Source organism: Pyxicephalus adspersus, chromosome 2 (assembly GCF_032062135.1).
Source record: "Pyxicephalus adspersus chromosome 2, UCB_Pads_2.0, whole genome shotgun sequence".
Classification (NCBI taxonomy): Eukaryota; Metazoa; Chordata; class Amphibia; order Anura; family Pyxicephalidae; genus Pyxicephalus; species Pyxicephalus adspersus.
The window spans coordinates 20,829,120-20,846,190 of NC_092859.1; the positions used below are offsets into that span (position 1 = coordinate 20,829,120).

Below are 17,071 nucleotides of genomic sequence, written 5' to 3' on the forward strand. Positions count from 1 at the left end.
AGTCACTGCATCATATATCCTATAATCTTTAAATCCAGCCAGTGGCAGGGGCATGTGTGACAGCCAAAGTAGGAAGAACAATGGGTGCCAATGACATTTTCCAAAATCCCTGCAACTATGGGCCTGATGAGCCAATTACATCCACTGTATTATATTATATTGTGATTTGCACTCTATTAATTGATTAATACAGTTCAACGTTTGCCCAAAAAAATCCCCTAGTACAGGGGTTTTAAACTCTTGCCCGCAGGCCAAATCTTGCCCTCGATGTCCTTTTTTTTTTTTTGGGCCGCCCGCCCGCGTTACCACCTCACAGCATCATTTTGAATGCATGCAATACATAAACATTATTCCTGTACACCCATCATGTGACACAAAGCCTAGGCAATGATCACATGGTGCCTACCAGGGGCATTGTGTTTGTTTCAATCCATTAGAGACTGCATAGTGTAATACGTGTCAGACAAACTTGTGATGTGAGAGGATCAACCCTAAAGTGTGTGTAGAGGGGTTTGTTTTTGTTAGGTATGGATGAAGTAGAAAACTTCCTCAATTTTTTCAATAAAATTCAAGTTTGGCCCCGACTTGGTTTTAATTTCGTCCCTCTGTCTATTTGAGTTTAGCACCCCTGCACTAGTATTTCTTTTTTTTTAAAAATCTCAAATTGCTTTGACTTTAGTTGAGCTTTAAACCGCAGGTTCTGTCTATAAATATTGTCAATGAAGTGACATTTTACAGAGTCAATGCAACTTTCTACACATTACAAAATGGCATATACTTTGCTGAAATGTAAACTTTAATTTTTAATAAGGGAAAATATATTGATGTGTACTAATGCCCTTAGGAAAATCAGTGACAAAAGGTTAATTATTTCTCAATAAAAATCAATACAAATGTAAATATATAAAACTAGTTTATTAGGCCTGTCTTAGTTATCACTTGTAATTACAAGGAAGGCTTCACAGTACTTGTGGCTGTGTTTACGGACTGCCTTGGTAACTGAGAGTCATTGAGATTCTGTTGCCAAACACAAAGAAAAAGGAAACAGCTTCTGTCTGGAAGTAGGAACCCGTAGACACAAAGCCCAGGAATTGCCAAGTGTCCCGAGGCCGTGTACACAATGATCACATGACCAGCACCTTGTTTGATAGGTGAGGTTGTGGAATGATCTCCTACTTTTATTGCAACCCAGAATGTAAAAATGACAAACTTGTCTGTGCTACCTCTCATCTCTAAGAAAAGAAAAGCTTTAGGAATTCTCCAGAAACTATGAAACATGTGAGTAAAAAATATATAGTGTGTTTTTTGCGTATCTTTGTGTCAGTATTTCTCTTTAGATTTTTGTTACATATACTGATATGTGTAATTTTGAGTCTCAGAAAATATATGTAAAAACAAAAAAGATATAGTTTTTTGTGTGAGCTTTTTTTATATTTGTATGTGTTTTTTTTGTTCTTAACTTTATTTATAGTTTTTTCACCTTTTTTTGCATGTATCGTATCAAACAAAATGAATGAATTGTGGACAAAGCAGAATTTAACCGCGTAGGAACCTTATATACTATCTATGAATTCATACTGCCAGTATACCTTTTATAAATGTTTTATAGGCTTTATAGTGGGAGGCTATATGGGGTCTAAAGGTTTTCCATGCTGCACTGTACCAGCTCATTGCAAAAAAAAAAAAACAGAATGGAAACACAGTGTTTATTATTAATATTTTTTGATTAACAAATTTAATTCAAATACAAAATCAATATAGAAGTAATTTATCAAGTTATGTGTATGTCAGGTCAAAAACAAAATGTATGCAATGTATTGCTATAGGCAGATCGCTCCAAATGATATCCATTTAAAGATCCTGCAAATATAAAAAGATTCCTGTTAATCTTGGTAGAAATGCACCTTTTTTCAGTGCTTTCTCTAGACAAAATTCCCATGCCATGGCTCTGGTTCCTAAACAGCCACTGACAAAGCACCAGCACTGTCACCTTGGAGGAAATGGAGGCAATCACATGCTTTCTGATTCATGACTCATGATTCATGAATTAACATCTTCACATGCTCCAAGCTTAAAGTAATCATCAAGGTAAACTATGAATATATAATAAATGACATATTTTCTTAGCAGTGAAGCTGAATTCTAACTGATGATAAGAAAAAGCAGAGAGAAGAAAGATGACAAGTCTCTCTGTGTTTATCGATGTTCCTAAAGCATCCAAGTTAAAAGACGAAGAACAGGAAGAAGCTTTTCTAAAAGACCGAGATCGCGGGAAGATATTTCTGGGACAAAAAGGTTAGGGATAAACTTTTGATCAGTCATACAGAGGATGGTATAACTAAGCAATAAATAAAACAGAAAAAAAGATATATTTAAAGGCCAGTTTACCTTTTTGAAAATATCCATCAGGCCTCCCACCTGTCCCCTTAATACACTAAACTGTGACAAAGCCCAACTCAGCCACTTCACCCAGTCTGTTACTCAATTTATGTTCAATTAAATTAATGCTAAGTATTATATTTTCCAGCGGTCACCAACCAGTGGGCCAGGAGAAAATTTTGATGGTCCACAGGTCTGACTGGTGCGCTCCCGAGCAGAGTCAGGGAAAGGACCCCACTGGGGGGCGCACCGGGCAGAGCCGCGGACCATGTCCCCTGTACTGTTCGCAGGTTTAGGGCAGTGTGCGGGTTCTGACATGGCATCAATCGGGTAAGTTTCTTCCCCTTTGAGTGACACACGGCTCCGTGCCCATGTGTGCGCAGGCATCTGTAAGTTTAGTGGTCCGCAGGTCCAAAAAGGTTGGCGACCACTGATATATACAGTGGCTTCAGAAATGATTCAGACATCCTTCACTTTTTTTCAAGAAATATCACAATTACATAAGTATTCAGAACTTTACTTATTACTTAGTTTGGCAAAAATTTGCTTTGCACATCTGGATTGGGAGATTTTATGCCATTCTTCTTTGCAAATCCTCTCAAGCTCAGGCAGATTGGATGGGGACCTTTGGTGGACCTGTTAGGACTTTATTGTATGTTGGCTTTAAACAGCCTAGAGCCAAAACATCATGCTTTATTCAATGTAAAGCAAAGTTTCTCAACCAAGGTTCCTCCAGAGGTTGCTAGGGGTTCCTTGAGAAAAGAGCAATTTGTGCCTCTCACGTCAATTAAACTGATACCAATGTTATTTTTTTAGCTATCTGTAGGAGTGATATCGCCCCCACCCCCAATCAGTAATGTAGGAGGCATTTAGTCTACTGACCGCCACATAAATGTACTGTGAGCTGTGGATACAGTAATTATAGAAGGGGTTCCCTGAAGACCTTAAAGTTATTTCAAGCGGTTCCCCCATCTTATAAAGAATGGGAAACACTGATCTAGAGCATGCTGATAGTCGTACCAAGGCCGGCTGTGCTCCAAGCATCTGGTATTACTAGCCTCCTGTAACAGGAGTAATTTAATCTGTAGGTGTTCATATGTATGTATATATATATATATATATATATATATACTATGTTGATCATTATTTTTCAGTGTTTTTGTCTGATAATGGTCTGCCGTGGGTTCCTCTGCCAGTGAAAAAGGTGTTCTTGCAGATACTCAATGATCCTACACGAAATTATGAAGATATGCCAACAGGAGGAACCCCAGAATTCCTTAGAGGAGTAACAGAGCTGGCTTTGGGAATTAACAGCAAGGCTATCCTGGAAAACAGGGTAAGTTGTAACTTCCCAACAGGAAAAAAAGCATCTGATTTTTCTGCTACACTCCAATGTTACAGTTGTGTGCCAAAGAAGGATATTAAACTGCAACATCTTTACTGTTATATCCAAAAAAGCATGTGACAATTGTATATAAATAGAACCATTTTTAGGAATCTAGAATCGAATCTCTCAACTTACCTTTAATGGTGCTCGTGAGATCTGTGTGGCCCTGAATGGCACAACACATGCTTTGCTGAAAGAAGTCCTGGTTATATCTAATTCCTGCTGCTCACGCTCACCACTTACCCATTCATTCCTACTTCCATAATGATGCCCGACAGCCATTCAGAGGAGTATTAGGCTCCAGTCACTGATGTGCACAGTAAATGTTAAATGTGGACAGGACATTTCTCCCTCTGGGTTTTTGTCACCATGCAGTTTATCATCATGCACCATCACAGTGAGGATCTCAGAAGTTAGGCTACGGGACAACGTTGCTTCTATGGTATAAACATGTCATTAAATTAGATCCTGAAAATCTTTAGAACTCTTGCACAAAAAGTTTATCTTATAGTATCGAAAATCTATTTTCATTTTAAACTTTACACTGGTAGAATGACAATTCTATTGGAAATTCATACAGGTAATGGGTAAAGTTGAAACATTTTTAACATGCACAGTTCAAGGTGTTCTCTGTGTTCCAAAAAGTAATTGTTCTTAACTCCTCAGGCTGGTGGGATACAAACAGCAGGAAGCACGGGAGCTTTTAGAGTTGGTATAGAATTCCTCAGTCAATGGTACAGCTTGAACCCAAAGATGTCAGTCTGCATTCCTCACCCTGACTGTGGTGAGTTTCATTTTTATATTGTATGATGTGTTGTCCTTATGACCCAGGTAGCTAGGATGCTCGCCCCATACTTAGGATGCCCCTATGTTCCCTTTTACACTCAACCTCCCCCATTTCCACACCACGACACTAACACATTCCTTGTGGGAAAATGGCCATAATGACCGCTTTATTAGCATTTAACCTAAATTTAAACCTAAACAAAACCTAAATTTATTCATTTGCCATAACCAAACCTTTTAGTAAAAACCATAATTACATCCACAATAAATAACCCTGAGTAACAATAACAATTACACTTTTTCCAAACCTGAATTTTTAATCTAAAACTTGTACCCAAAACCACTACTCCCTCCTGGTTGTGAGCCTGTGGAGACACCACAGAGAGGAGCTACCCAAAACCATCACTACTGTTCTCATCCGCAGACCCCACCAAGTATACTACTCGCAGCCCCTTCTTGAAACCACCTTAAAGGTGGTCCCAATTTACCATGACCTTTCGGAGACCCCACCACACCTTTGATGGTTCTCCCTTCTGCCACACCATTTTAAAGATGTCCTCCGAGGACCCGAACCATAACCCAACCAACCCTTGGCTTCATCACCCTCGGTGAAGGGAAGCTCACTCCCTAATATTGTTAAAACTTCCCCTCACTTCCTCTTTTTATTCCTTACTTTCTCCTTCCCATTTTCAAACTTCCAAACTATCCTCTACTTTCTCCCATTAGCCTATCAAAAACATCCTTTCATTCACCCTTCCTTTGCTTCCCCAAGCCCCCTGATTATGGCTGCCTTCCGCACACTTCCTTTCACTCGGTCGCTCCAGGCTGTTTTTTTCCAGGCATCAACCTCAACATAAACATTTGATGGATAATATGGATCTCAAAGTTTAAAATATTTTTATTACAAAAGTAATCCTTTACACTAAAGATATTGAATAATATTTGCATTTGCAGTGGAACTAAAGTTCAGGTCATTATTGCAAAAATGGACAGGTAATCCTATTGTCCTTAATGCTGACAACACATCTAAAAACTGGTAAGGTACAATATATAAAATTCTAGTTTTTTTATATAGATTAAATTACTTTGGATTTAAAATGAAATTAGAATTATTTCTCCAGTAATAGGAAAATGCATTTAAAGAAGTAATATTCTCATCTTTTATTCTACATCAATAACATCGGAAAAAAAAGCAGAATTAGCTCCTCATGCCCTCGTCTTTCAGTCATTACTAATTATCTCTCTGCATGTTTCAGCTGAAAATTGCTAACTTGGGATATAACCTAGGAAAACCTACTTTTATGAGAAACTATCTCACATTTCTAATTATAGAAGCTTATACAAGGTCACTTGATTTCAATCAAATGACATGTCTTAGAGAAAATTTTACGATGTTACTTAAATATATGGAAACAGGGATGTCTCAATAAAATGCGTAGAATACCTTTGCATTGCCTTGGCAAAATATGGGCATGGTTACTATAAAATGGGTGTACAAAAGAGGTTTGGTTACACTGTGGGCATAGTTAAACAGTAATGCTATTATTGTCAGTTGCAGAATCCTTACTATTTTTTCATTCCTATGTAAGTGGATAATCCATAACCCCCAAGTCCCCATTCCGGTCATAAACCCCCCATACCATATTCCATATAACCCCCAGGTCTACATTCCAGCCACTAAACCCACCATACCATAATTCATATAATCCTCAGGTCCTCATTCCATACATACGACCCATCATGTAATAATCCATATCCCGCAGGTCTACATTCCTGACATACCATATTCTATATAAGCCTCAGGTCCAAATTCCAGACTTAAAACCCCCATGCCATATTCCATAACCCCCAAGTCCACATTCCAGCCTTAATCAATGGTGGTGTCCCTGGTGAAAAATACAAAAAGTGAAAAAGAGAGAGTTTTTAATAATAAACAGATCATCAAAAAGCCAACATGTATCAGGAGCTATGGGGTAGTTTCTTTATCAGGGATTCAGATTTTCAGGGGCTAAGAATGATTGGACTATGAAGAAGGCTCATTTGAAGATACCCTAAAGGTTTATTGGGATCAGTATAAATCGTTCCCACGAAGAATCTTTCAAACCATTATAGTACAAATAAAAGGCACTTTTTTAGAAAGTATGGGACACTGGATGTCTTTTATTTTATTACATTTTTTTTTATTTCTATATTTATTCACAAGTACAGTATATACATACTATTACCAAAGCTGTCAATTAAGCTTTTTATTATTAAGCAATTATCTTATGTAACAAGCATATATGGCTGGCCCACATTTATACATTTAAAGGCAATACCAAATTATAATTAAAAGATAATTACCAGTTTTTTTTTTTAATTTTTTTTTATTCTAGCATTCTTCTTCTTGGTCTAGTGACATCACGGGTCCTTTGGCAGAAGTGGGCATTGATCAATAACATATACGCACCATTCAGTGCAGCAGAACTGTGAGGTTACATAATGATACACCCAAAGTGTCTATCCTGGGATCACAGACCCACACAATCTAGTGGAGTTTTGCAGAAGATATATATATATATATATGCATGTTAAAGTGAAAGATGCAGTTTTACAGATCAATACTTTTAAATATTGAAATTATACTTTAATTTTATAATTTGAGAATAAGGAATGTGACCAATAATGTCCACAATGGTAATATTAATAAATATTGGTTGAGTGTGCTTTGTTATATTTTGTAGTTGTAAATTACCCATTAGTGTCATTTAAATGTTTTATTTAAGAATACTGAAAAAAAACTCAGTATGATTTCCTTAAAATTTTCTGCTTAAAAACAAAATACATATTATATAAGTTGGGTTCTTTTACAAGGCTCTTTAGAGAAACTGGTAATTATATAATGCCATTCTTTGAACCAGGAAAAATCACATAAACAAAAGACCCAATGTGATGACACTGGTGTATCCTGCTTTCCCCGAATTCCCAGCAAGGTCTTTAAACCTGGCATCTGTAAACATACTCTTCTTGGCACGCTAAAAACAATGAGGACTGCTCTTGGGAGATATGTTTCTCATTACCCCATATACAGCTCACTTCCCCCTCACTGCTTGAATTGTATTTGGTTTCTTCCGACTGTAAAATGCCTACTGGGAGTGCTACTCAAAACCACGATCAATCACTATCTTGCTATTTTTATTCATTTCCTTGTAGTAGTTTAAGCTATACCGCTCTTGTTTTTGGCTTGGTTTTCTTATTTCTTGACAGGAAAAGCTGGGTGGCTATAGAAGCCAAAGGAAAAAACACAGCCTGGCTGGACTATAGTTTTTGAGCCAAGCTAGACCAATGGCATGCAGACTACATACAAATAAAGCAGCAGCTTGACCGTTGGCTGGGCAAGATCATAGGCAATGTTATTGTATAGGATGGCACCTCTATTGTCTACTTACGTAATCTTTGTTTAGATTATTGTGAAAACTTCAAAGGAGCTGCAAATTGTTCAACAGCGCTGCCAAATATATCCGGATATACAATGTAGGACTGTTAAATATTTTATACACATTTTCTGCTATGGGGAACTTTAATGTATACTAGTTTTGCTTTTTTGTCTTTGGAAACAGCAATGTTATATTATTTTACTATTAGTGAAGGAGTATTTCATGATTATTGACCAACTTAATAAATGTACCAAGTTTTTAGAGGTAATATATATATATATCTTTACATTGATACCACAAATAAAAAAGGTTCATACTGGGGACAACTCATAGAATTTATGGACTTTGAGGCTGTATGCTTTAGATCAGTGGTTGCCAACCGGTGGTCCGTGAGAAAACTTAGGTGGTCTGTGGCTCTGGCCGGTGTGCCCTCGAGCAGAGTCAGGAGAATAAACCCTCTGGGAGGATGCACCGGCCAGAGCCACGGACCACGTCTCTGGTACACATCACAGGCTGAGGGCGGTGGGCGCTCAAAACCTGTGATGAGAGAGTGGGCAGGTTCTGGCATCATGATGTCACTATAGGGGAACATTCTTCCCCTTTGAGTGACACCCAGCTCCTCGTGCATGCGCCATCCGGAGCCAGTAAATTTAGTGGTCCAAAAAGGTTGGCGACCACAGATTTAGATGATTTTTCTATCTTTTTTATTAAATGAACAGGTTTATATTTGGCCTTTATTGGGTCCAAATGAGCACAGTAGCAACAACTGCATGTACAAGCTTCCAGGCAAAAATTAAGAGATAGTAAGAACAAGGTAAACGGGAACTGAAGGGAAACTTATAAGTTCCACTCGAGAAAGCTCTTCTTGAGTGCAAAAACAAGGGGTGATTTATAAAAGCTGGACAAGGATAAACTAGAAGAAGAGAATTGGTGTCTGAAATTTTACAATACTGTTTGGATTTTTGGAAAAATGGGTCAGTCTTTTACACATTTGTGTTACATTGGAAGTAAAACCATATTTCATCTTGAACTGTGATATGCAAATATGCAAATGTGAAAGGCAATGCAATAAGGTTTATCCCATTTTTCACAATATGTTCACTTCTAAAATAAATGTAATACATCTTTCCAAAGTTAACTATTCTCTATTTTCAGTAGTAACAAGTTTTGTTTGTTTGCTAATTTGATTTGACAGATTTCTACAGTGAAACATTTGAAGCTGTAGATGTTACAAGCATATATCATTATCAGGTATGGGACAGCAAAAATGGGAACCCGGCGATATCTGAGATGCTGGCAGATCTGGAGGTAGGAGACCTATTATAATCTATTTCATTTTTTTTATATAAACTGGAATCTGTAAATAATATTTGTCATTTTAGTTGCTAGATTTTAGAGGCAAAATCTTTCCATGATCAATAAAAGCCCCACAGCCAACTGCAACCTTATAGTTCAGGTCTTCATTTTGCTCGTTACCTCAATATATTTTTTTGAAACAACAGCTTTCTAGATCTTCATCCAAGGGTCCCATTTCTATGATGACTTAATCAGATATAAGTATAAAGATATTTACTGTAGATTTTGACAATTTACAACTTAAAGCCCGAGAGCCATGACCAGGGTAGCTTGGACCATCTATCCCAACTTATCCCCCCACAACCCCCACCCTGCTTACCAACCATTCCCCAACCATTAATGACACATACACCAATATGCACATAAATTGGCTGGCAAGCAGACGTTTATTAAACCATAAATGATCAAATAAACCATTCATTAACTTACAAATAAAAAATCCATAATAAAATAAATACCAAACAAATAACAAACTTTAAACAGTTAAATTCCAGCAAATTTGTCATAAAAAAATTAACCCCAAAAAATGTAACCTACTAACTAATGAGCAAATTTCCACCATTTACTAAAACATACCCATGCACAACAATAACCCTCAATATTATAAACTCCAACTTCCAGATATAAACCCAACCAACCAGGCTGCACTCAACAGGAGGTTAACCCTTCCAGCAACTCCACCTTAGGCCCCTAGCCACCTAGCTCCACCTTAGGAGCCATGAACATCCTTTCATCATAAAGTGGGGGGACCCCACCAAAGAGGGTCCCCCCAGCCAAAATCCACCTCATAACATGAACTGGATCTTTGCCTTCCAAGACCCCAACTGCCAACTCACTATTCCCCTCACTACTCATAACTAAACCAAAAAAGGGGGTGTTTGGGCGGGAAACTTTTTCTTTCTAAAAGAGGGCCTCCCACTTCCGTTTCCCCTCTTTTAAGCCCATCTAAGAATGATCTCCATTACATTTGTTGGATCCCCCCCCCCCAAAAAAAAAAAACAAAAAACATGCAGTTAGGTTATTTGGCTTCCCTCAATATCGACCTTAGACTGTGGTAATGGCATATGACTATGGTAGGGACATTAGATTGTGAGCCCCTTTGAGGGACAGTTAGTGACACGACTATGGACTTTGTACAGCACTGCGTAATATGTTGGTGCAATATAAATACTGTATAATATTAACTTGAACCTAAATTATTTGTAGTTCTCATAAGAAATATGTCATCCTCCGGAGAAAGTCACATTCCTAACAAACTCATCTATGAACCAAGTCACTTGTTTTGTCTACTTTAAAATGCTTGGCTTATTGGAAGATGATATAGCAGTGACATCTTAATTTTTGATGCATTTTTTTACTGATATAAACATTGAAGCCTGCATTTGTTGTAAATTAATTTATTTTATTCCTTTTTTAATGCAAGCTGACATTACTGGCTTTTCTAGATCAGCATTGTGATTTGTATAGAAAGAAGTGTTCTGTAACATTGTACACTTAGTGACAAACAATGACATAAATGTCAGGAATGCATTCATCCTCACCTTCCTGTGTCATCTCCTACCTCCAGACCTCTCCTGATTATTCCATTGTTGTGCTTCCAATATCCTGTACTGCGACTGGAATATAGTTCAGCAAGAATGAGTGGAAGCAAATAGCAATTTTATTAAAGGTGAGAGGTCACTTTATACCTAATTATTACAAAAAATACGCTGCTACTCCTACAGTCCCTGAATACCTACAGTATATTTTATCTTTTTGCTTTTTTGCTGTTTTTCATTATGTTGAAAGGAATTTTGCAAGCTATTACTTGCCTCTCCCATAACTGTTTCCTAATATTTATATTATTTTTTACAGCCACAGCTGTGTGCAGAATATTGTACCTAGCAGTCATTGTCAGTTTTATTACTTGTTCACTCAATGGAAGTTGTTATCTATTTGCAAAGATCTGACACACCCATGCTGAGCCAGAGGTAAAATTGTCCAATCAGGAGGAAGTATGAGTTTTGGTCAAAGTTTAGCTTTGACCTAACAGGGAGAGTTTCTGTAAACTGACCCCAGCAGAGCAAAGTAAAGGTTCTTCTCTATAGCACAGTAACAGGGTGAAGGCTTTCCTACTTAGACCATGGCTGCTTTCCAAAGAAAACAAAATTTCCATACATTTTGTGTTTTTAGCATCTTAAATGTATTTAGCTGATGTAAAATTTATGTTTTGAAGAATAGCAGCTTCAACTGCAAAAGCTTCAGCTTACTTTGATCATGTTTTTTTCATTGTGTTTATTTTAGAAAAAGAACATGTTCCCATTTTTCCACCTGAAAGATCAAGGACTGTCATCTGGCGATGTAGACATTGATGCATGGCCTTTGCGGCACTTCGTTGCAGAAGACTTTGAGCTGTTTTGTGCCCAATCATTTTCTGCCAGTTTTGGATTATACGGTGTGTCTATAGGAGATATAAAATGATATATATATATATATATATATATATATAAACAGGGCTTTCCTGCTCCCTCGTGTGCAGGATGCATGCTGGAGGGGTAGTTTGCATGACTTGAACAAGAAATCTTTTGCTAAACACAGCTAGGACTGAGCTTTTCTGCAACATCTTGTAACTCTTTAATGACCAAGACAAAGAGCAGTTGTTTCTTTTTGCATATCAAAGCACAGCCTGCTCCAGAAGTTAATGAATGTCTAGGCTCCATAAAGGTATTTTTTTTTTTTTTTGCTATGTTTGTGATTAGCTCACAGTGAGAATTTCATACAGTAACTGACACCATGCTGCCTTATAAAATGTTGAGACAAATATCTGTCCTAATTGCATTTATTAAAATATTGTACCTGTTCCAACTTAAAGACAAACCTACAGTCCCTATCTCGTATGTAACTCAGGGACTACCTGTATACATATTTATAGATATTCTGAATTTATTAGTGTTAGCATATATCAAATTATTTTATTTAATTAGGATTAATAGGTATTCGTTTAGGTCAGTGCAACAAACTCATTTAACTCTTATTGAAACAGTTTAAAATACATTTTAATAGAGATGGTATACTGATCTGATTGTACAGGAATGATCCCTAGATTCCTCATGACCATTCTGTAATTCCTTTAACTCTACATTCCTCCAGAAAAGTACTTTAAAAAGTACTTAAAAGCCAAAATGTTATATATTATCTAAAAGCAGAGAACCTGTAGAATAAAATGATGATAGCAGCAAATCTTTAGATTGCACAATATTCAAACAATTGTTTTTTTTCTTGCTTTTCCACACTGGGTGCTAGGTCTCATGTTCATGTGGGTTTCACCCATACTTCAAAAACTTGCAGATGTGCTAAAGTGTTACTGTTACATTGTAGAAATTAAACAGGACAACCAAAGTGCAGCTGGCTACTTGGTGTAATATGGATAAAAAGGAATGATAATCAAGGATAAAACTAATAAAATCCTTTTATTGAACTTTTCTTTGCCTGCAGGTGAAAGTGTTGGGTGCCTTCTAGTAGTAATGAGAAGTAATGGAGCTCTGATTAGTGTTCGTTCGCAGATGGAATGTCTTGTGCTTGGAAAATGGTCCACGCCAGCAGCTACTGGAGCACGTGTGGTAGCAACAGTTCTCAATAATCCAACTCTGCATGAAGAATGGTGAGATAGCATAATGCCTTAAGACCGTGCTGATGTTTTCTAACATGTTTTTCTTGACAAGGGTAGTGCGGATCCCTTGCCCAGCTCCACTCCCTCTCCCCCCCCATTTATATTTTACCATCATTAAACCAGTTGCTTTTCCCCCCACCCCTCCACTCCGCTTGCCAACCTTTCTTACATAAAACACCACACTCCTTTTTGGACTTAAAATTGGCTGGCAAGCAGCCGTTTATTTAACAACCAATTAACATAAAGTTGCATAAACAACCCTAAATTAAATAACTTTCGACAAACATAAGCTTAATGAACCTTAAATAACATGAATAACAAAACATACCATGAATATTACCACATTACCCTGAAACATGAATAAATATAAATAACAGTGTAATAACTCTAACTCTAAACTTTAATTCCATTATTAACCCCTTAACATTCAAATTAACCACCTCTTGTTACTTTTCCTATTATTTACCAGGCTGCAGGTCCTGAAAGGTAAAGCCCGCCCAGTTGCAATATTTGCAACCCACCATAACCACCGCTAAGGCCCCTAGGCCCACCTTGCCTCAGGGGCCCCCCCTCCAACATCTTAAAGGGGCACTCCATCACCCGGGATGCCCCTTCACCACCAACTTACCAGGGGCACTTACCTTCCCCCCGACCCCAACCGCCCACTAAACTTAAACTTCAGGGAGGGAGGGTGGGAATTTTCTTCTTGTAAAAACTGTGACGACCTCCGACACAGCCCCCTTTTATCTATATAATATCTCTACCCCTTTTAATATTCATCCTCTCATTTTCTTCTCCTCCCCCCTGCATCTTTCAAATTCTCCCAATCCTCCAATTTCACTGCTAACTCCTGCCCCCCCTTGCTCTTTTCCCTGGGCAGCCCCTTACACCCCTGTCATGAGGCCCTGCTCTTAATGCTGTGGGCCTCTCTTTATGAATAGGGAAACATATATCAGATGCTACCATGCTTCATGCTGCAAAATTCATGATTTCCATCCTACCCCAGCTCTTAGAAGCATTTTGCTTATGTGAAGGTCAGGATATAGTGCAGGGATGTGGAACTACCTGGAAAACTTAATGTTGCATTGATACAAGGGGTGGTTTAGTGCTAGGGGTGAGCTTTTCACGCTAAAGTATTTGCATATTCTGAACAAGCGGTAAAGTTCTGGGTTCTGAAATGCAATAATAAATGACTCAATGGTGTGATAAAACATAAATATGTGTTAGAATTGCTTACCCCTTCTTTCTTTTATATGAGGAAAGAGAACCTCAAAATGGCAGCAAAACGTCTTATGGTTATCAGAGAGAAAATGAGAGAAAAACTCCGACTTCTGGAGACATTGAGATCTTGGAATCAAATCACCGAGCAATCCGGCCTCTTCACCTACCTTGGATTAACTAGTAAGTGACATTATAAAGTGTGCAAATTTTCTCCTGGGTTTATTGTGGAACTGTTTTTTAATTGATTTTTTTTAATTTCCTGACAGAGGACCAAGTGGATTTTCTGGCTAAGAGAAATCATATTTATTTACCTAAAAGTGGACAAATAAACATCTCAAGCCTAAATGTGAATAATATACATTATATTGCACAGTGTATAAGTGATGTGACTCTGAATGACAAAAGATGATGCATTTGAAAATAATACTACTAGCATAATAGTTTGATAGTTTTTTTATTGGATTATTTAAAATTAATGGTAGAGATTTTTTTTAACAAAATAGTCCTTTGTCAGATTTATATAATATGATTGTAGTGTATCTCTTACAGCTGGTGGAGATACATTGGGCCTGATTTTTTAAAGTTCTCCAAGGCTGGATAGGATACACTTTCATTAGTGAAGATGGGTGATCCAACAAACCTGGAATGGATTTCCTAAAAGTCATTTGCTATGTGTTAGCAAATGTTTTCAATCCTGGAACAGATGTGTTCCAGGTTTGCTGGATCACTCAGGTTCACTGATAAATGTGTATCCTCTGCAGCCTTGGATGGATTTATTAAATAAGGCCCACTGATTGGGGGCACAGCTTCCGCTCCTCTTTCAGATGGCTGAACCCCCTGTCTCAGTCCAGTAGCGCAGCATGTAAATATCTTCAGGAATGGAGGTAATAATTTATTCATTATCATTTACCAGAAAATAGGATATAATCATTTTCCATGAGATGTGGGTGGAGTGGCTAGAAATAGCCATTGTTGGATGGAGTAATCAGCCTGGGTGCAGCATCCCAGAAGCATTTCGTACAAACCCTGATCACCACCCGACAGCAATACAGAAAAAATACATGCCTGGAAACCCCCACCCCCCAAAAAAAGTACATTTTAAGTGCTATTTTTAAATTATATTAAGATTAATAAAGTTAAGATAAATGAGATTGAGAAGTTTGGAGGATAGGTAATTTTCAACTACTTTCACTATTTTACTCCATGGCCTATTATATATATTTACAAAAGTAAAAATCCATAAATTTTAAATAACCTATAAGAGAAAATGTTGTAGAACATTTCCATGTATGTGTAATTTAAGGTATTTTGGTAAAGAATGAGGTTATTTAAAATTAAGGAATGTATAATATTGTGACAACATCAACATTTCAGAAAGTGAATGTCCCCATTTTTGAATATTGTTCCTGAAGAAGCAGAGAACTGTCTGTGAAACGCGTTAAGTAGAAAGTATGGGGAACTTGTTGGCATTAACCACACTGTAATATTGTGTTTTGATAAAATGCAGTTTTGTTGTATGTATTGATTGATGGTTATAGTTTTTAATGTTCTAAATAAAATAAAATTGGGTAATTTTACTGAAATAACTGTCCAAAAGTATCTTATTTTTCAGGAGAAGCAATTTTACTATATTTACATGTGATGTTGGCTTTGATTTCGCCATTAAGATCCAAATTCTCCTTATACTAGTAAATTATCCAAGGAAAACCTTCTACTACTGATGACCTACCATGATAAACTGTTTTAAAGCCATTTTGACATTTCTATTTCTAAAGCTGTACACTACGGGGTTCAACATGGGGATAACATACACGTAGAGCGTGGTTAATATTTTGCCTCGTCCCAGTGAAAGTGCTGATGTTGGTTTCATGTACAGGACAAACACCGTAATATAGAAAAAGCTCACAGTGGTAAGATGAGACGCACAAGTAGAGAATGTCTTGTATATTCCCTTTGACGTCTTGATCATCATTATTGTGGATACAATATTAATATAAGATATCAAAGTTAGCAAAAATGACGTCATTACTAGCAACACCCCTTGAATAAGTATAACAGTTCGTATGAGCATTGTATTGCTGCACGCCAGGTTTATAAGGGCGGTGATGTCACAAAAGAAGTGGTTGATTGTGTTGGAGTTACAAAAATCCAGGGTGGTTGTAACAGTTGCAATCGGGATGGAGGCCACTAAGCCACCCAACCAGGAACCCATCGCCCCATACAAACACACCTGCTTGCTCATGATTAGAGTGTAATGTAAAGGTTTACATATAGCCACATAGCGATCAAAAGACATCACAGTCAGTAGGAAATATTCAGTGCTTCCAAAAGCAATGAAAAAGTAAAGCTGGATCATACATTCCACATATGAAATTCGTCCTCCTTGGGTGATGGAGATACCAATCAGCTTTGGGCAAGTAGTGGATGTGTAGAGGACATCAAGGGATGAGAGGTTACACAAGAAAAAGTACATGGGGCTGCTAAGTGAAGGACTCCAACTTATTAGAATGGTTAGAACCAAATTACCGGCTAATGTGAAAGTATAAACACAGAGAAAACACAACAGCAAGGGGATTTTCAAGTCTGGGTAGTCAGAAAACCCAATAATCAAAAATTCTGTTGTCTTGCTTTTATTTCCATAATCAATTTTCACTGGAGCCATGACGTTCCATATTTCCATCTAATAAGATAATTTTTACATTTTATTTGTTACTTCTAGAAATGGGCTTATATGATAAGGCAAAAAGTAAAATTAAAGATACACTGCTGCTGTGCCTATTCCAAATCTGTTGATAATTCCCCCTTCCCAAAAATATATATTTACTGATCCATGTTCCATGCTGCTGTAGTCCACTGGGTATGTGTTAGTATTAGATG

The 17,071-nt window shown here is 37.3% G+C and overlaps 1 protein-coding gene across 1 annotated transcript; it reads left to right on the plus strand.

Annotated features, from left to right (window-relative positions):
• Positions 1-986: 986 nt before the first annotated feature.
• LOC140322343 (putative aspartate aminotransferase, cytoplasmic 2) lies at positions 987-15,780 on the plus strand. Its single transcript, XM_072398920.1, has 10 exons — positions 987-1,151; positions 2,128-2,295; positions 3,534-3,715; positions 4,433-4,550; positions 9,164-9,276; positions 10,892-10,915; positions 11,608-11,758; positions 12,799-12,964; positions 14,232-14,374; positions 14,461-15,780. Exons 2-10 carry the CDS (start codon positions 2,178-2,180, stop codon positions 14,601-14,603), a joined length of 1,158 nt encoding a protein of 385 aa, XP_072255021.1. The 5' UTR covers positions 987-1,151; positions 2,128-2,177; the 3' UTR covers positions 14,604-15,780.
• Positions 15,781-17,071: the final 1,291 nt, after the last annotated feature.